Source organism: Uranotaenia lowii, chromosome 3 (genome assembly GCF_029784155.1).
Source record: "Uranotaenia lowii strain MFRU-FL chromosome 3, ASM2978415v1, whole genome shotgun sequence".
Classification (NCBI taxonomy): domain Eukaryota; kingdom Metazoa; phylum Arthropoda; class Insecta; order Diptera; family Culicidae; genus Uranotaenia; species Uranotaenia lowii.
The window spans coordinates 4346747-4367261 of record NC_073693.1 but is presented as its reverse complement, the minus strand read 5'-3'; the positions used below and the strand labels follow the sequence as shown (position 1 = coordinate 4367261).

At 38.2% G+C, this 20515-nt stretch overlaps 1 protein-coding gene across 4 annotated transcripts in view; it reads left to right on the top strand.

Annotated features, from left to right (window-relative positions):
• LOC129755531 (protein ECT2) overlaps positions 1-20265 on the top strand; it is a 41217-nt gene extending 20952 nt beyond the window's left edge. For 2 of the 4 annotated variants that reach the window (XM_055752076.1, XM_055752073.1), the window contains 7 exons: positions 15450-15581; positions 15641-16003; positions 16067-16469; positions 16534-16694; positions 17733-18281; positions 18392-18541; positions 19135-20265. In XM_055752076.1, coding sequence (XP_055608051.1) covers positions 15450-15581; positions 15641-16003; positions 16067-16469; positions 16534-16694; positions 17733-18281; positions 18392-18541; positions 19135-19287 — 1911 coding nt within the window. In that variant the 3' untranslated portion in view covers positions 19288-20265. Of the gene's footprint in view, positions 1-15449; positions 15582-15640; positions 16004-16066; positions 16470-16533; positions 16695-17732; positions 18282-18391; positions 18597-19134 lie in introns of all 4 variants that reach the window. The other 2 variants (XM_055752074.1, XM_055752075.1) reach the window with 2 other exon arrangements.
• Positions 20266-20515: the final 250 nt, after the last annotated feature.

Genomic DNA, 20515 nt, shown 5'->3' with positions numbered 1-20515 from the left:
AGGCATAATGAGAACCCCCCCTGAGGCAGTATGAGCACCATTAATCAGAGCAAGATGTGCGTTTTTGCCGGGGAATCTAGCAGCGAATTCAATTCGATGAAGTCGTAGATTCATCAAACAAAGCAATAACAAAATAATCTAGGTCTGTTTGTAGAATACGAACAATTCACGCACGCTCATACATTAAGTGCTTTGTTCGGAGGATGATGCTACTAGCCGTATAATGTAACAATAAAAAAATCGATCATGAATTGTGAATTGAAAAAAATAACCTCGAACAGAAATCTAACTCTAGTCTTTTGATTACCTCTCCGACACCTTACCAATAGGCTAAATTGTCGGATGAAAACTAGTCAAGGTGTGGCGCTATAAATCAATTTTAATTCGCTGCTAGATTCTACGGCAGAAAATGCTCATTATGCCTCGATAATATGGTGCTCTATATGCCCCTAGTCAACAAATTTAAGTAAAAACGTGTTTTAAAATTGATAAAAGTGAAAAATCAAAAATTTTATGATGGTAAAAATTGAGAAACAATGTGTACATCATGTTGCAGTGCGTACATTATAGATCAAGGTTATTTGAAGATCATAAGAGCTTATTTCGTGGTGCTCAAAAATTATAATATTTTCTTAACTTGAGAACCAAGCTAGTTTTTTTAAATATCTCTGTAAAGATGATAAGGAGATTCCTTTTTTTGTGAAAAATTAATACTATAGGAAGTACGAAACAAATCCTCATGAAAATTTATTTAAGAAAATACGCACTTTCGTAGAAAAGCGTAGTTCTCATTATGCCTCGGGTGCTCGTTATGCCCTCATCTCTCCTACTTCTTTGGTAAAAAAAACCGATGTAATTGAAAACGGGAAAATCATGTCTTACGGATAAACCGGAAAAAAACCGGGAATTTGAAAATGGAAACTCGCTGGCCACCCAGAATTCACCGAGAAAATTGATTTGACCAACTGCAAGATCCAACAAAAGGGTAAGGGGTCGCTGAACATGGCCCAACGAACCATATTTTTTTTTCTAGCTAAATTGCAAAATCCACTTATTTGGCTTCAACGTTTATGCACATCCACCGATTGTTCTACAAATTTGTTTTTCCCAATTTAGACATAATTTCACACATTTCCATTGAAGATTGATTGATGATACGAGTTACGACAAAAAAGTAATTAAGGTTAGAAGAGAGACATGCCATTGTGCCTTTTTACATGCATGGTTTTGACCGCCATTTCTTATGTTCCGGTTAACTGCCGAAAGGTCACTCGAAGAGTTTCAGCCTTTTTTTTGCAAGTAAACTTCTATTATTACCTTTCATAATGAATCAACAGAACTCAATAATCTGTCTTAATTTTTTTATACAACCTACCTACCTACCTAAGGGTCCAGCGCCGATTGACCGGCGCATAGGGCTGAGATAAAAGATCTCCACTGCTGGCGATCCGGAGCCAGCGTCTTCACTTGCTGCCAGCCAAGGTTCTCGTCAACTGTGCGGATTTCAGCGGCTAGACTTCGCCGCCACGAGCTTTTGGGCCTGCCTCTTCTTCGATGCCCATCTGGATTCCAGTCAAGCGCCTCTCTGCAAATCTCGTTATCATCTCTTCGCAGCGTGTGCCCAATCCATCTCCACTTACGTTCTCGAATCTCGATTTCTAGCGCCTTTTGATGACACCGGCGATGAAGTTCAACGTTTGAGATCCAGTTGCCAGGCCACCAAGCGCGGATGATGTTCCGCAGGCACCGATTCACAAAAACTTGCAGTTTTCGCGTCGTCACCGCATATGTGCACCAAGTCTCACACCCGTACAGCAATACGGATTTGACGTTTGAGTTGAAGATTCGGATCTTAGTTCGTAGAGAGATCTGGCGTGACCGCCAGATGTTTCGGAGACTCGCAAACGCAAATCGGGCTTTTCTGATCCGGGTTTCGATGTCCTTCTTGGTACCACCATCAGGCGTAATCTGGCTACCAAGATACTGGAAGCACTCCACTGTCTCAACCTGTTGTCCAGCTACCACGAAATTGGAACGATTTCCTGTATTGATTTCCATCGACTTGGTCTTTCCGACATTGATTTTGAGACCTGCTGCCTTGGAGCTTTCGGTGAGGTCATCGAGTTTGCTCTGCATGTCTTGTTGTGTTTGGGCGAGCAAAACAATATCGTCTGCCAGGTCAAGGTCGTTCAGTTGCTCCATGGTTGAAGGATTCCACGGCAATCCTCGGTTTGGTCTACAGTCAATCGATCCAGTCAAGATCTCATCCATTACGATGAGAAAAAGTAGCGGTGATAAAATACATCCTTGTCTCACTCCAGCAGTTACCGGGATTGGTTCGGACAAGACACCGTCGTGCAAGACCTTGCACGAAAATGCCTCGTACTGTGCTTCGATGAGATGGACTAGTTTCTCTGGGACCCCTCTTCGTCTAAGAGCAGCCCAGATGTTTTCGTGGTTCAGTCGGTCAAATGCTTTTTCGAAATCAACGAACACCAGCAGAAGAGAGTCCTGGAATTCGTTGATTTGTTCCAGTATTATTCGTAGCGTTGTGATGTGGTCCACACATGATCGTCCGGATCGGAATCCAGCTTGTTGCCGTCGGAGTGTAGCGTCGATTTTCTCCTGGATCCTGTTCAGGATCACTTTGCAGAGTACTTTGAGGGTTGTACAGATCAAAGTTATGCCACGCCAGTTACCGCACTCTGTTAGGTCTCCTTTCTTTGGGACCTTTACGAGGATACCCTGCATCCAGTCGGCCGGGAATGTTGCAGTATCCCAAATGTCAGCGAAAAGACGGTGCAACATTTGTGCTGACAAGGCAGGGTCGGCTTTGAGCATTTTAGCAGGAATGCAATCGATTCCAGGCGCTTTCTTGGATTTCATGTTCTTGATTGCCGCTTCTATTTCAGCCAGCGAGGGCGCTTCCGAGTTGACGCCATTAATGCGACTTACTGTGGGCACCTCGAGCTGCGGGTTCTGTTGGCCATTGCTATTTGTAACTCGGAAAAGTTGATCAAAATGCTCAGTCCAACGCTTGAGCTGATCTGTTCGATCTGTCAGCAGCTGACCTGCTCGGTTTTTCAGCGGCATTCTTGCATTAGTCCTTGCACCACTAAGGAGGCGAGAAATATCATATAATAATCGGATATCTCCAATGGCGGCGGCTCTTTCTCCCTCTTCGGCTAGGGAGTTTGTCCAGGCTCTCTTGTCTCGTCTACAAGCTCGTTTAACTGCCTTTTCCAGCTCCGCATATCGTAAGCGGGCGGCTGCTTTGGCTGACCCGGTACATGCCTGCTCAATTCCGACTTTCGCCTTTCTCCGATCATCGATCATCCTCCAGGTTTCATCCGACATCCATTCACTTCGTCTTCCACAAACTTTACCAAGAGTACCATGGCTCGTCGTGATAAAGGCATTCTTGATTCCACACCACTGTTCTTCGACTGTTCCGTCTGTCGGCAGCTCCGAGGCTCGGGATTCTAGCTGTTCAACGTATGCCCTTTTCACCTCTGGATTCTCCAACCGGCGGACGTCGTATCGACACCCGACCTTCTCCTCGCGCCGTTGGACACGCGCAACTCTCAGTCGTATCTCGCCAAGGACGAGGTGATGGTCAGATGCAATGTCTGCGCTTCGCTTGTTGCGGACATCAAGAAGGCTCCTTCTCCATTTTCGGCTGATGCAGATGTGGTCAATTTGATTTTCTGTTCGGCCATCTCGGGATACCCAAGTGACCTTATGTGCTGGTCGATGGGGGAAGAGCGATCCACCGATCACCATGTTGTTGTTGCCACAAAATTCTACAAACAGCTCTCCGTTTTCGCTCATCTGTCCTAGGCCATGGCGCCCCATGATGCGCTCAAGGTCCTGATTATCGGAGCCAATCTTTGCGTTGAAGTCGCCTAAGTGGATTTGAATGTCACCCTTCGGAATTCTCTCAACCACGCTGTTCAATTGACTGTAAAACTGCTCTTTCTCCTGCAAATCGGCAACGTCAGTTGGCGCATAACACTGGACCATTGTAAGGTTTCTAACCCGTGTTCTGAATCTGGCTACGATTATTCTTTCGTTTATCGGTTCCCATCTTATGAGGGCCGCATGGGCCTGCGGGCTTAACAGGAAACCAACTCCTCGTTCCCGAGTAGCATGTTCTCCTCGTATGCCAGAGTAAAGCAGTACTTGCCCGGACTGTGTCTTGTGTTCTCCAGTGTTAGGCCAACGGACTTCGCTCAGTCCCAATATCTCTAGCTTGAGGCGGCTAGCTTCTCTAGCAAGTTGAGCCAGCTTTCCTGGCTGGGCAAGGGTCAAAACATTCCAAGTTCCAATTCTAGTCCGGGTTTTCATGCTAAAAGTCGTTGCCAAAGTTCCAAATCGGTTATTTCTTCTCTCAGTTTCTGTAACAATACAAGATATCAGGAGCAGTAGGTTGTTAGCCTAAAGTCCCTATCCCGCGATGGGGCTGCCATCTTGGACTTAGCTGGCGGGAGCCGCATTTCATAAATTCAGCCGCTTGCTGCAAGACAGACGCTGTTTGAGCCGCCCCTGACCTGGAGAACAGACGCTCGGTTGTTGTTGCACGCCGCCCCTGACATGGGGAACAGACGCGTGCGGCCACCTTCTCAGTCTGCATGCGACCAAAGCATCCACCGGGGTTGGGTACCCGATCTCCGCTTAGGTTACTCGCACCCCAGCCGGCACCACGGGGAGGTAGAGATAGGAGTTGTGAATAAGTGGTGATATGACCACTATGGGGTCTCGTGTTGCACATTATCCACCGTTTACCAGCCTTATACAACTATTCAAAAAATTCAATTTTTAAAGGATTCGTTACAAAAGTTAGTATTTTTTTTTTTTTTATTTTAGATATGCTAAAAATATTCATTTTTTTAATTTTTAAAAACATTTTTGAGGACTGAGACAGAAATATTCAAATCGTTCTAAGAAAACATTTTTTCCGATTTCTGATTCGTTCCAACACTTCTGGCCTTTGGTTTCAATCTTGACGCTTTATGCATTTTCCGGTTGTGTCTAAATGCACAGACAGTTTTTTCATCCTTCCGTTTCAATTTACAAATTCAAACTGCACATTCAAAACCGAATAAAAAGAAACAATTCATCGTTGTAAAGGTGAGGTGTTGCAACTCTATTGATGGTGCCATCAATTAAAATCGGAACACCCAGAAGCCTATGTCCGAGTCCGGTTTCACTCGGACGAGCCTTTAGGTTGTGTTGTGTTCAGATAGTCGAATAAAAAAAATTGTAACCACAACCAAATCCGTCATCAGCATTTACACGAGTCGCACCACACGGCTACATATTGATGAGGGCGCATTTTTGGGCTCGTTGCAACTTCTGCGGTAAAGAACATGAACTGAAACGAACCGAAAAAAAATGATAACTGACAAACGTAGCAGAAAATTCCCCTTAGGTTTTCATAATTTCCATGCATATACGATAAACAGCGCCTATGTCGGCACCCACTCTGGCCGGTCATTCATTGGGCTGGTGGCTGGACAGACTTTTCCGCTATTCTACCGGATCTCCCCCGTGTATGTAGGTAGTTAGTTCGCTCGCGAAATTGTCCCGAAACGGATCTCCCCCCAGAGAGTCCCTTGGTTAATAGCGCGTGGCTTCTCGCTTTCTTCCTTTCTTCCGACGCCCCCGCATCGAATCAATTAAATTTTCACGTGAATCGAAATGTGATTTCGGAATAACCGGTAGTCGTTCGAGCGAATCGAGAAAGTTTGTCAATACACAGCACCCACATCGTCATCATTTTCCCTTGATGTGGAGGATTATCCTTGATGTGCGAATATTAAATATTTTGCATACGGAATGATATTTTTGCATTATTTTTGTTCGTGGCACCCTTTCGCATTTGTAAATAAAGTGATTTAAAGTTTCCCGATTTCCACCGAAGGGAAATCGTTGCAATATGACTGCAGATAAATGCAGCCGGCCGCTTCGAAGATTTTAATTTGGCAGTTCCCAGTCGAATCGGATGCATGCATATTTTGTGTCTGGTTGCAAAATGGAAATGAAGTTTATGAGTTAATTATCGTGAATATTGAGTAAATGCAAGCCCGGAGGTGGTTAAGCGGATAGCGCTGAGTGAGTTTCGGTGTGTAATTGTCTGCGTATGTGTTGGGTACACAAAGTGATTTTTATTTGTGCTTTTCCCATCAATTTGAAATTCATACGGTACAATTATTGAAAAAAAAACAAAAATAAAAGCATCGAACACATTAAGCTGGCAAAAGCATTTACTGGAACTCATCCCAGGTGGTTAATGTCGGGATTTCGAGTGTAAAACATCCGTGTGTTGAAAAATGATCCCGTTGAATGTGAGTATAAATGAGCTCAGGGCTTTTGTTAAAGCCAACAGTATTTGATTGGGTTGAGTACTTAAGCACTTTAAAACTGTGAGACCAATAACTTGATATCTTAACACTGTATAATGGGTTGGCAATGGATGTTTGGGGGAACTTTCATGATTGAATTTTGAAAACCGACTATATACATTTTGTAGATTGGCCCAAAAACTGACCTCTGCAATAGGCTGAGTTGATTTGGGATCATTTTTGAATTTCTCAAACCCTGGGGTCTTAAAAGCTTCGTCGTGGTCCAAAACTCATCCATGATTTTTTGAACATTTTGTACTGAAAAATCAACATCATTTTTGTTTCTTCTGTGGAACCAAGCCAGCTGATGGTTTTTGTGCCAATTTATAAAATTCCTTGAGGAAATTTTCCGCTGAACAACTTTGTCGAAGACCGTAACTTCGTATCTTATTAGGCGAAAAAGTTATTAGCTGTTTAATAGGGGTATGTCTTTTCGCATTGACAAACAATAAATTCAATTGACATCACTGCTTGAGCCTTGCGAAATGTTGCATGAAAAGTAGTCGCAAGGCACCCTACAGTGATGTCAATTGACATCAAGGCACCCTACAGTGATGTCAATTGAATTAATCGTTTATCAATGCGAAAAGACATACCCCTATTAAACAGCTAATAACTTTTTCGCCTAATAAGATACGAAGTTACCTGCCGCTATTCGCAAGACTGTCCCATATGCATTTTCGTCATTTTTCAGTTTATCTCGAAAATCGTTCAAATGCAGTTAGTTCTTCAATTTAGACTTAAAACTTTCATAACTTTGTTCTCAACATATATGAAAAAAATATCAAGTCATGTCTGTCCCATATGAAATATACCCGCAAAGCTGTCCCATATGTCTTATTTATACAGAATGCTTCAAAACTGCTCCTCTAATTTACGTTCATTTTACAAATATTCATACAATGTGTGCGACAAAATAAGCATTCATTGAAATTGCGAAAGTTAGACTAGAAAAAACAGTACAGTAAAGTTAAGAATAACATTCTCCATAACTTTTACAAGCTGTGTTTAGACTAATGGGTAAATTCCATCAAACTGTTTTTTTTAAATTTCGTATGAAGCTTTTTGAATTTCTTTGTAAAACATGGAAAATAGTCAGCTACAAAGTCATATTTTTTAGGTTTTTGTCATGCTGTTACTTGCTGCTTGGACTTTCATAAAATCTATGAACAAATATACGTACCTGGTAGCACGTAGCACACGCTTAAGTCATATTGAATTGATTTTTCTCATCAAATATTTGCAGCTAAGATACTTTGCTGTTTCTGATTCAGCATTAATTTAATTTGAAGGTAGTTAGGCTGGAACAAATATCAATTTCTTCTTTTGTCACCCCCCCTTCGGAATTTCTAAAAACCCGAAGGGGGAAATAAATAAAGTTTGAAGTATTTTATGTAAATTTTGACAAAAAAATTCAAGTATCCGAAAGATTACAAGACTAAAAATCAAATTATGGAAGTTGGAAGATATTTCACCTTTTAGGATTCTTGATTTTATCGAATTTTTCGTTAAAAAATTACTTGATTTATAGGTTTTGTACAATGACATAGAATGCAAATTTGTTGTATACAAGGTTTCATGCAACTTGTTCCAATTTATTTGTTTTTCGCATTATTTTTTATTGTCCCCCCCCCTCGCGATGCTCCGACTCCGAGTGACAAAAGAAGGATTTGAAATTTGTTCCGGCCTTATAGTCTTTCTAAAAAGATAATCGACCGAAAAACTTTCCAAAATATGATGGCACAGGTTGTTTTATTGATGGAACGTTGTTATTCATTTTATTTTAGACCCACTCAATTCTTACGATAAACTATCTTTGACTATCTAAACATGTCATAAACATCATTTCAAACTTATTTTTATCAGTAAACAACCAGTTAAGTGAATTAAACAGCGCAGATAGAGAGAATCAAATGATCAACTGATGAAAGAAAAGCCAAATATGGGACAGCTTTGCGGGTATATTTAATCCGCATGCGAAATATACTCGCAAGACTGTCTCATCATTATTTTCTCCTCCGCATCAACAACTTCCAAATCAAAAACACATTGGACGAAATTCTACAACAATTATCTAAATTTCTGTGAAGAAAGAAGTAGAAAAGGTAAAGTTTCAACCGAGCAATCCACGAAAGTTTATAAAAATCTTAAAAGCCGTTTTTCTCGGTTCGTTGTTTTTGCATATGGGACAGACTTACCTTCAGCGGCAGTTACGGTCTTCGACAAAGTTGTTTAGCGGAAAATTTCCTCAAGGAATTTTATAAATTGGCACAAAAACCATCAGCTAGCTTGGTTCCACAGAAGAAACAAAAATGATGTTGATTTTTCAGTACAAAATATTCAATTTTCCCATACAAACCTAAAAGTTCAAATTTACTCATGTAAACGTTACCTAAAAATTCTACAAAAAATCATGGATGAGTTTTGGACCACGACGAAGCTTTTAAGACCCCAGGGTTTGAGAAATTCGAAAATAACCCCAAATCGACTCAATCTACTGTGCAATGGACTGAGTCGATTTGGGGTCATTTTAGAGTGTCTCAAAATCTGGGATCTAAGAAGCTTCGTTTTGGTTCAAATCTCATCCATGATTTTTTGCAGAATTTTTGAGTAACGTCTGCATGAGTAAATTTGAACTAGACACCCAGCAGTGATGTCAATTCAATTTATTGTTTATCAATGCCAAAAGACATACCTCTATTCAAAAGCTTTTTTTTTTTGTCTAATAAAATACAAAGTTACGGTCTTCAACAAAGTTGTTCAGCAGAAAATTTCCTTTGGAGAATTTTCAAATTGGTTCCACAAAAGAAACAAAAATGATGTTGATTTTTTAGTAAAAAATATTCAATTTTTCCATATAAACCTAAAATATCAAATTTACTCATATAAACGTTACCTAAATTTCTGCAAAAAATCATGGATGAGTTTTGAACCAAAACGAAGCGTTTTAGACCCCAGGGTTTGAGAAATTCTAAAATGACCCCAAATCGACTCAGTCTTTTGTGCAATCGGACTTTATTTAAGGATGCCTCAAAGCGCTTAAAGTTTCAATTTTTTAACCTCGAAATTCACCTAAGGAGCAAGCTTGCCGAAAAAAAATCTGTGTTTTTGACAAAATAAATTCTAGAATTCTGTAATATTTGGGCATAATTCTGTGACAAAACCCTGTGATTTTCTGATGAATTTAGTATCATAGTAGTGTTATAATCATTAAGTTTATTTCAAGGTTGCCAGAATTTTTTCAGCAAGTACCTGGGCAATTTTACCTGGGCTATATTATCTAAAAACCTGGCGAAATCCGGGCATTTGATTTTAAAATATCTACCAAAAACCTGGGCAATATCCGGGCAAATTTGGCCAAAATCCACGAATTACTCAACACAAATAAAGAAAAATATCTTATAACTTTTTTTTTCAACAGCAGTTCTTTAATTGTATGTTGGGCTTTCAAAAACCTTCTCATGTTTATTTTTATAAAACTTGCTCAAAAAATTTCGTTTTGGACACATGAATAAAAAATTTTACAACACAATTTGTTTGTTTTGGCAAATAAAGTGAATAAATCCGAGCAATAATACCGGGCAACCGGCCGGGCCAGATTTTTGTTAAATTTTGTATTAAAAAGCCAAGCAATCTGGCAACCTTAGTTTATCTTCATCTGTGTTGAACACTGAACTGAACACTGAAAATAGGTTTGAACTGACGTTTGATTTGAGAAAACTCCTGACAATTTCAATAAGTTTCTCAACAATCTGTGAAATCTGTGATTTTCCTGAAAGTTCTGTGATATTTGACACGGATTCTGTGATGAAAATAAGCTCTGTAGAATTCTGTAAAATTAAAGATTTTTCTGTGAGTTCGGCTACCTAGCTAAGGAGGGGCCAACTAAAATCAGAAAAATCATGCCAAAAATTTTTGGAAAACCGGAAAGGAAAGTTCCTGAAAGTGAATTTTTTTTATCAAAACCTTTTTTCTTGAGGTAAGACCAGATCTTGGCGTTTTATGCATGTTTTAGTCATTTGGCAATTAATTATGATTTCGATTTTACAGATTTTGCTTGGTCCCTCTCTTAGGTGATTTTTGAAATCCTTGATCCAAACAGTCGATCTTTGATTTTTTTTAAGATAACACCAGATTTTGGCGTATTAAATTTAAACATTTTTAAGTCGTTTGACATCAAAATTAAAATTTCGATTTTTCCGATTTCCTTTGGTCCCCCCTTATAAGGTGATCGAAATTTTGAGCGACTTGAGGCACCCCAAGCCCGATTGAGCTGAAATTTTGCACAGATCAGTTTGTTTTGACCAGTCTATAAAATGTATATGGTCGGAGTTCGAAATTCAACATGACCCTTTTCGCTACCATCTTACTGTACACTTTGAAATTGGTCGGGTTTCTAAAACTAACCGAACTTTCAAGTTTCTTGAATATTAATTTTCTTAGAGTTCGTTCGTTTCAGATCCTTACAGTTTGTCTAGCTTGCAATACCAAAAAGTTCTTCCATCATCCTTTGTTTATAAACATTATAATCGTTACTTTTTGTCACACCCATGGCTGTTTGAAGGGATCCATTAGTTGATTTATTAGAATTTAATTCATCTTATGTTTAAGCTTAAGACACCTCTCTTCAAATTCGTCATAGCACTCTCATATTATCGTACAGTTTAAAAAGAATTGTGTGTTTCAGACAATTTTTCTGAAGTAATTTTCATATTTACATTCATAAATAAGAGCCATAACTGTGATAATTAGAGTTTTGATAGATTATGCATATAGATATACCTCAAAAACACTTATTTTTGTTAATTAGTAAACAAACAATGTTTTGATCACTTTCAAACCTTTTATGTTATCTAGTTTCCTACAAAGAGTTTCAGTTTTCGACGTCAAATGATTCATATATAGATTAAGCATGACATTCGAAGGAGCAAATTGCAGAAAATAATCCAAAAAAGTTAAAGGGTGACGAAAAATGATTTCAAATTATTTTTTTATGTCGAAACACATTGTTCACTTCTTATTTAGGGTATCCTAAAACAAAAAAAAAATGGTTCATTTTAATGAAACAAACTTTTACTAAATTAAAATTGTTTTTTCACGAAGAATTTCAAACCGGATTTGATATTTTTGTTCAATTTTGCAGATTATATGAATGAATTTTGGTAGCGCTGATGTGGTCTAGTGGATAGGCTGGCATGAGTCTGGTAACCCAGGCTTTCGGGTTCGATTCCCGGTATCGGCAAGAAAAACTTTTGGGTTCGAATCCCATAAGTTGCCGACAGGTGAGATGCTTGGGGAGTAAGTAGAGGCCAGTCTCGAACCTACCCTTGTCCTTCCTCCAACTGGTATCAGGAGGGGTTGGTTTGTTATCTTGAACTGCATTCTGTCCATATCCAGCCGGAATGGATATAATGAAGTGTATGATGGTCTAACCAACGTCTCATGATCGCTTTCTATTCTACGCTGCCTACTCTAAACTTTAAAATTTCCTTCTCCAAACTATCTCTAATTTTCATTTTCAGCGTCAGCTCCCCGAGCTATTTAAACGCCACAAGAAAAAAAAATTCAGATTATATGAATGAATTCGGGCATTTATTCTACAACATTCGGGCATCCGGGCCGAACCGCACTTGTCTCGGAAATTTCATTTCAATCTGGGATGCTGTATAAATTTTTTTCCTAAATTATTCTATAAAATTTTTAAGCTGAGTTACGTTTTTCTAACCGAAGGAATATCTATTTTGCTACCAAAGACATTGTGTTTCAATGTTGTTTTTGTTGTTATTGTTGTTGTGTTTTTCCGTTGAAATTGGCATGAGGAACGAATCGCCAGTGTTTTGTTTTTTATACTTTCTATGTTAAACTTTTGCTTAAAGTTTCCTGAGCTGAAAATGTCGTATGTAAAACTGGTTTCGAAATCAAAACATACAAAATAACAAAATAATATCTTACATTCAAACGATTGAAGTTCAGCCTAGTTCTTTTCACGGTTTTCTATAACTTCACGAATCTTCAGTTCAAATGACTAAGACATTAATAAAGTTATTCGTTGAAAAAAAAAATCTAAAACATGTCTTTAGATTTCTACAAATAAATAAAATATAACTGCTCTTATAAAATAACTAAATATTTTCCGGAAATCTGATAATGTTAAGTTTTGTAAGGCAAATTTCCCTTTCAAGTTGACAAAATGATTATATATATTCCTGTATACAAAGGATACATTTTTTTTTCAACAACTCTGTAGAAATTCTAGAAAATTTGAAATTTTCAAAGTGAGCCGAAAGAACTTGAAAACCATTAAAGTTTTAAGATCATGTTGTAGGACTTGTTTTTTCCCAAAATTTTTAAAATGAAACCTGTCAAAAAAGAAGTCGAAGTTTTTTTTCGTGATTTCATACCGATTAACAAGTTTTTGGAAACAATTGTAAGAAATTTGAGGACTTGACATTGATTTTCTGTTCGAAATCCAGGAGAATCATCGTTTTTATCCAGAAAAAAAACTGAGAAAAACTTTGGAATTTAAACGCTAGCAACTCTGTTTAAACTTGAGAATCACTAAGCTACTCTCTAAAGTTGACCAAAATGAGCCAAAAATCGGCTTGAGGTGTACAAAAAATTTTGAATTCCAAGGTTTTAATCAGCCGGGATACATTTTTATAGGCTTAGCTGCCGGGGATCAAAGAAATTATTAAATGTAAGAAATAATATTTAAAAACCTTACAAAAATATTAATCTTTCAAACCTCGGAAACTAGGCATTATCTTATGATTTTTTTTATTAAACACTAGCTGACCCGGTGTGCTTTGCTACACCTTCCAAAATAAAAATGTAACTTGATCTCTAAATTTGTTTTTCAAGATCTGAAATGTGTACTCTGTTATAAAGTTTCATAATGACTTAAATAATGTCCAAATTTATGGATTTTCCACCTTTTTCGAAAGGGGGACGTTACGAACTTCCATAAAAACATTTGTCACATCTATTTTTGAGTTATGCCAAATATCCGTACGTAAAAAAAAACCATCTTATAAAATATGGTCCCTTCTTTGAAAAGCTCTTTATCTTAAACTTACATGGGAGCTCCCCCATCTTTTCCAATTTTGTCCCCCACTGCTTGAAGAAGGTAGGCTGATTTACCCGGCTCGAGTTAAAAAACAATAGGAAAACAACGAATTTTAGGTGGTTCAAATTTCAGAAATTTTAGTAAATTTTGATTATGTTTTCCCCCTTTGAACACACTTAACATAAAACGATTCGTTGATAAAAATTTTGGAAACTTTGTATAAGTAAATGCGAACAACAGGAGCGAAAAATTAAATCAACAAACAAACATACGGGGATTTATTTCATCAAATAAAAACGCTAGCTACACTTAGAAGAATAACTCTTTTTTACACATTAAAGACCGCGAAGAAATCTGAGCCACAAAAAAACCAAAATTTGACATTCTTTATCTCAGAAATGATTGGACCAAATTTTAATAATTTAGTATCTTTGAGTTATTGAAATTGTTGTACATAATTATGTAGAATAACGTTTTTTCTACAGCTCTACAAAATCAAATAAAACATTCTTTAAACCCCAAAAGTACTTCATTTGAAAAATTTTGTTAAGTCTCGGTTTTATATTTCTTCGTGGTCATTTATGTGTCAGCCCTGAATTTGGATAAATTTTTGCGTCTATTTACATAAGATTTTTTTCATTTTGTGCTTCCCAAGTAATTTTTTGTGCTTGCACACGGAGCATCCTAATTCCCAAAAAAAAAAAAAATTTTTGTGCACGATCATATGAACATTTTCATTCAATTAAACCCCCAAGCCACAATCCAAATAACATGCTCTCTGTCATGAATTGTGTGCGCAGTTTAATATTCAATTCAAGTCCTCGATTCAACGCTGCTGGCAAACAAAAAAAAAGTGGCTCAAAAACGAAAAAAATAAATTGTGCTGCAAACGAACAGCACGAATTCTATGAATCGAAGCAGCGAAGACAACGCTGCTGCTGCTGCAACTCACAAGGTCGGACAGGAGGATGTAATGCATATTCACATCCGCAGCACTTGTATTTCAATCAGCTCTGCGGAAAAAAAGTTTAAATCCATTAATTGCACAATTTTGATCTGGGATAAAACCCTCAGCCTCAACCAAGCCGGCGAAAGTGCTTATTCCTGTCGATTGTTTTTTTTTTGCTCCTGGTTTTCAATGTTCTGAATAGCAATTTTAGCCACGCATTTTGCGGTCTATTGATTAGCGATTAAATTGAGCGCTGACCAACATCATTCAGTCGCCAATATGAATATGTGTATGTTCTTCTCTGCGGTTAGGAAGCGATTATAGTTTATGGAGTGTCCCGGTTTTTCTCCATCAGGATTCGATTTAGGTGAAAGCCATATTCGAGTCGAACGTTCCGTTTGTGAGTGTGGGTGTTTGCTGAAGGCTTCTGTTTGGTGCCAACAGTTTTCACGTGGTGGGTTGAGAATGTGCCTGATTTGTTATCCTGGGAAAATAAACATAAACACTATAATCGTGGCTTCGGAAAACAAGCGGATTACGATCCCGAGGGATTCAATGAAATCGCAATAAAACGTTCCATCTACAATAATGTGTAAATATGTACACTATTTTAAATCGACAAATAAATGACAGGCGGAATAGTCTGCAGGGCATAATGTTAATTTTTCATAAGCAGACTTAAACAAAACCTTCATCCATGTTTAATAAGTGTTAAGCTTCATTTAGCTTATATTTTACGCTACTGTAAATATCTGCATTTGAAACTTTTCTTTTAGTGAACTTCTCTTAAATGAATAATAATTTTTTTTCAATTGCTCAAGTAGTTTATTTTTCCATTCAACATCTATCTCCTATGTAGATTACTAACGTTTTTTTTGTAGATTTTAGAAATGTATAAAACTAATTGTAGACCTAGATAAACACTTCAAATGTAAAAATGAGTTTAATACGGTTTTGTAAAATTCTTATTCAGCCATGAACAATTAAGTTTTTTCCAAATCCTGTTCCTAATATAATCTTGTTGTTTCAGGTGGTCGAAGAACACGTGGTGACATCCAAACCAGAACCCAAAAATACGAAAACTCACATCGTCAAGGCGGACTGGTTCTGGTACACAATTCAGAATGGTTACGCCGATGAGGGCTACCACCTGTTTGGAGACGTAAGTGTGCAATATTTTTAGCTTTGGCATGATTATTGAATTTTCTCTTTCCCCAACAGTATCTAGACAGTATAGCAAACACTCCAGGGGCAGACCGGAGGGATTCGTTGCCCATCAGTTTTAACAAGCGCAAACGGAAGCGTCTATCGATCCGGACACCAGCCGGCGAGGGAACTCCCTTGGGAACCGGCAAGCGAAGATCGTCGGTTTCCGATGCAGGTTTGCTGTCCGTTTCCGGAAGCTTCCTCGATTGCACCACCAGCCCCGATAAACATGAAGGCAGCAAGAAGAATCTCATTGCCGAATCGGCGGACGCTTCGATCGACCAACCCATCAAGAGTCAATCGATGAGGCATAACCACTTTATGGACTTTTTCCACACTGAATCCAACTATGTCGGTATTTTGGATACTATCGTGAATGTAAGTTTATATTGTTGTAACTGAATCTTCAAAGAATTTATAAAAAAAAATCCATCTTCGCAGCTCTTCAAAGTCCCCCTCGAGGAAATGTCCGAGAAGGATCCAGAAAATGCCCTTCTCAACAAGTCGGAACTTAAGTCGATCTTCAGCAATTTCCTCCCGATTCACGACGTTCACAAGCGCATGCTGAATCGGTTGAAGGAGATCCACGGAGCCTGGTCCGAGGACCATCTGATCGGCCAGATCATCTTGGACTATCGGGACGATCTGATCAAGGCGTATCCACCGTACGTGAACTTTTTCGAAAAGATGAAAGAAACGCTGCTCCAGTGTGATGCAAGCAATCCGCGGTTTCACGCGTTCCTTAAAATTAACCAGGCCAAGCCGGAGTGCGGCCGACAGACGCTCCAGGATTTGATGATTCGGCCGGTTCAGAGGTTACCCAGTATTAGTTTGTTGTTGAACGGTAAGCAGAATGTTAGTTTTATCTTTTTTTCCTTAACTAATGTTATGTTATGATAATTTTACAGACATCTTGAAGCACACCCCCAAAACCAATCCGGATAGTAAAAAGCTGGATGACGCCTTGAAGGCCATCAAGGAGGTGATGACCTACATCAACGAAGACAAGCGCAAAACCGAAGGCCAGTTGGCCATGTTCGACATCTTCAATGACATCGATAACTGCCCGGTAAGTTTGAGAAGATCAACACACTTTAAAAAAAATATCAAAAATCTTGGAAAAACATACCTATTATGGGTTAAAATTCGACATAAACAAAAATGACAAAGTTTATAAAAATCACAAAAATGTCGAAGGCAGCAAAATTCAGCAAAATAACAACAATGAATGCAGCAAAACAATAACTGCAAGATTCTCTTTGATCCTCACGTTTCTCTTAAATTATCCATCAGCTTGAATGCTTAAGTCAAATTATCAAGGGTTATCAAGGATGAATATGACAGATTTTTTTTTTAAATGGTGATGAACAAAAAACTTCTTCTTCTTCTTTCTACTTCTGGACTGTGGCTGTTTGGGCTGCAGTCCAGGGGGTGTAAGGGCCAGTGACTTAGACTATATGCCCTAACAAAAAACTTAAAGAATAAATTATATCAAATTGTCAAAAATTACAAATATTCATAAAAGAAATGACAAAAAAAAACTTAATATCATAACAACGAATATGACAAAATTACAAAAAAAGCACCAAAATGGTAAATTCTTTTTCATCGAATTTACCATTTCATCGAATTTTAATTTCGTTGTTATGATATTAAGTTTTTTTTTGTCATTTCTTTTATGAATATTTGTAATTTTTGACAATTGACCTTGTAGAAATTGATAGCAAAAATTACAAATTTGGCAAAACAGCAAAAATATTGAATATATTGAAGAAAAAAAATCTGAAGTGACAAATTTTGTTGGTGACTTGTCAAATTTCACTTCGTAATGATGATTCCAGTAACCCTTTCTGGCTATACTATTTAGTCCGGATGAACTACGATCTGATTTTAAAGATCATCTCAACTTTCTTTTCTTTCCTGAAGCATATCCTAGAATCAGGACCTAGACGTGAAACTTCGCGAACACGTCACTCGACTCTTAGAATAAGCCCCACTATTTTAGATAAAAATTGAAAGTTTACAATAAAACATCCAAGAAAATAATCAGCATTACGGAATTTTAAGAAAATGACCGCAATTTAATCATACAATCTTTTCATTACAGCCCCACCTGGTGTCCTCCCATCGGCACTTCGTATCACGTTGCGAGGTCACTGAGCTCACCGATAGCCTGAGCGGCCGGGGCGATTCGCTGATCCTGTTTCTGTTTAGCGACACGCTGGAAGTGTGCAAGAAACGATCACGAGCGTTTAACAACGCTAAATCCCCGAGCACCAATGGCGGTTCCGGCGGGGGTCTCAATTCGACGCGCTGCCAAACGAGCAAACCGTACAAGCACGTCAAACTGATGCCCCTCAGCTCGATTCGGCTGGTGGTCAACATCCAGGACAGCCCGCGGGCATTCGCACTCAACTGTCGCGCCACCGTCGACAACAAGGATCGGCTGCACTCGTTCAGCATCTGCGACGAGGAGAAGGACAAAATTATGTATCTGAGAAGTCTGTGTAAACAGCTGGCGGAAAATGCTTGTAAAGCTGATGCGGAAAAGTTCATGCTCAATTGCGAATCCGAGGAGCTGGGAATCGATGTGAGCGATATCAATGTGGGAACGCTCTCGAAGGCGTTCAAGTTTGCCACTCGAACGAGAATAAAGGTAATTGAATTTTAAAGTTGTTCGCTTCTTTCGCTTAGAATGTACAGTATAAGAAAAAGTTAACTAAATGGCATTTTTTTACCCGTTTCCTGTTTTAACCCAATTTTCAGGTTGGTCGGGCGTTTTCGTTCAACAAAACTCCTTCGAAGTTGAAGCGGGCCGTTTCGACGATGATGACGTCTCCCTTTGGCAGCACCCAATCGCTGACTCCGGCCTCCCAGTTGGCCCAGATGAAACTGGCAAGCTGTACGAACCTAAACGTATGCATTCCGCATGAGCACATATCGAATTAGAGGCGCACATTTTTTTCTGGCAGTAGGGATTTTTTTGTTGTTTTCCTTGCGTTCGTTTCTTTTTCTTTACTTATTTTGTAGTTAAAATATGTTTAAGAAAGCATTTGATTTTAGTTTTTTTTATTTGTTAAATGAAGTTTAAAAATTATTTGAATTGTTTTGATTATGTTACTCAAACATAAATTTGATGTATGATAAAATGAATCATATTTTGAAAAAAAAAAATGAATTAAATAGCAATCATGGTCTAGTTACCGATTGGTAGCAATTAAATTTCTTATGATTAAAATTTAATCGTTATCATTCTTCATTCAATAGTAAACGAAAATTCTTAAAACTTCGTCTAATTGTTATAGTTTTTTGAACTGGTCAACAATTCCAGCAACCACAGTCATTAAATTAAATTATGCCTTACTCTTAGTACTCATTAGTAGGATATCTAAATTAATTCAAACCGCGTAGCTCGTTTTTCACTCCAAAGATCGTCGAACAAATTTCACTTCAGCATATTTTTCCACCTTCTTATCTTCCACATTATACTTCCATGGTAAAAAAAACAGGAAGTCGGTGAAGAAGCATCCGAGAAAGGCACATCGTCATCGTCGTCGTCCTCACCGACGGCATCGGAAATCCTGGTGGCCCCGATGTCCGTCCAACCGATTCGCAAGAACAAAAATCCCTCCATGTCAATAGCGGCTCTGCGACGTCTCTAATCTGGCTTGGCAAGCAGCAGCATCACGGTGGTGCGGAAAACGGAATCCAACCCGGATGAGGGCGGAATCAAGAAAGAAAAATATCACAAAACCAGTGCATCGTTACGTCGTCCACCAGAAGAAGGAGCAACTCAACCAGATTCCAGTTGTTCTTACACCGTCCGCAAATGACGGCAAGCTGTTCGAGAGTAGTCGTAGGAAAAAAAATTGTGCCAGCATCACATAATCACAGAAAGATGTCCTTTCCCGTATACTTATATATTTTTTCCGTTCGTTACTGATTTTTTTCTCTGCTACCTCCGGGAAGGTGAAATTTTTCTTCCTTTCGTTGCCTGGAGAAAAAACCATGCCGTGGGAGAAAAGAAAAAACCTTCCGCTTTTCATTCTTTTGGCTTGTCCGGTTGCTTGGTATTCGGAAACTTCTTTTCAAATGCTATACAGGATTTGCGATTGTTTGTTCGAGTGTGTGTGTTGTTGTACAGAGAGACAAAAGAAAGAAGATAGCGGTGGTGCCCGCAGCTTAAGTGTTTTTTTTTCTAATTGTAGGGACAGGGTTAAGCAAATGTACATATTTTATTTTATAGCGTCGCTAATATCTATTATACCGAGCTTAAAGTTAGCTCTGAAAGATTTATTAGATAAATAAAGAGATTTTTTTTTAAATATAGTTGAATAAACCTGTCGGTTTATGCGATTTTCACAAAGTAAAATTATCATAAATCAATCTAAAGTAAAAGACAATCAAATAAGTATGTTGAATAGAGTTTGTGGACAAATAAACTTATTGAGCAGAAAAAGAGTAATTCTCATCGAATAGACATATGGACATAAATTTTAACGTTTTCTTGTAAAGAAGATTGATAGTTTCTCTGAATCTTTCTACTTATTAATTATGAACTCAATTTTGTATATTTAGGCAAGCAAATTATAGGATACCTACCAAGAGAAAATCCAATAAACTATTTTTCCCAAAGGTAATATCGCTAGATTAAAATAAGATGACAATCCCATTGCCAAATAATTAGGAGCTAAAAATTTTGCTGTCATAAACTTCTAGATAGAGATTTTCATACTGAGGATGGAAAAAAGGAACTTAGAAGTTTAGACTTACCTCCGCCTAATAATGTTTCCAGCATTGGACATTGCCGTTTGAATCGAATTGATATATTTGGGAAATTTCCAAATTCGATAAGTTCTTTGATATTGTGAAAATTATATACACAGCGTA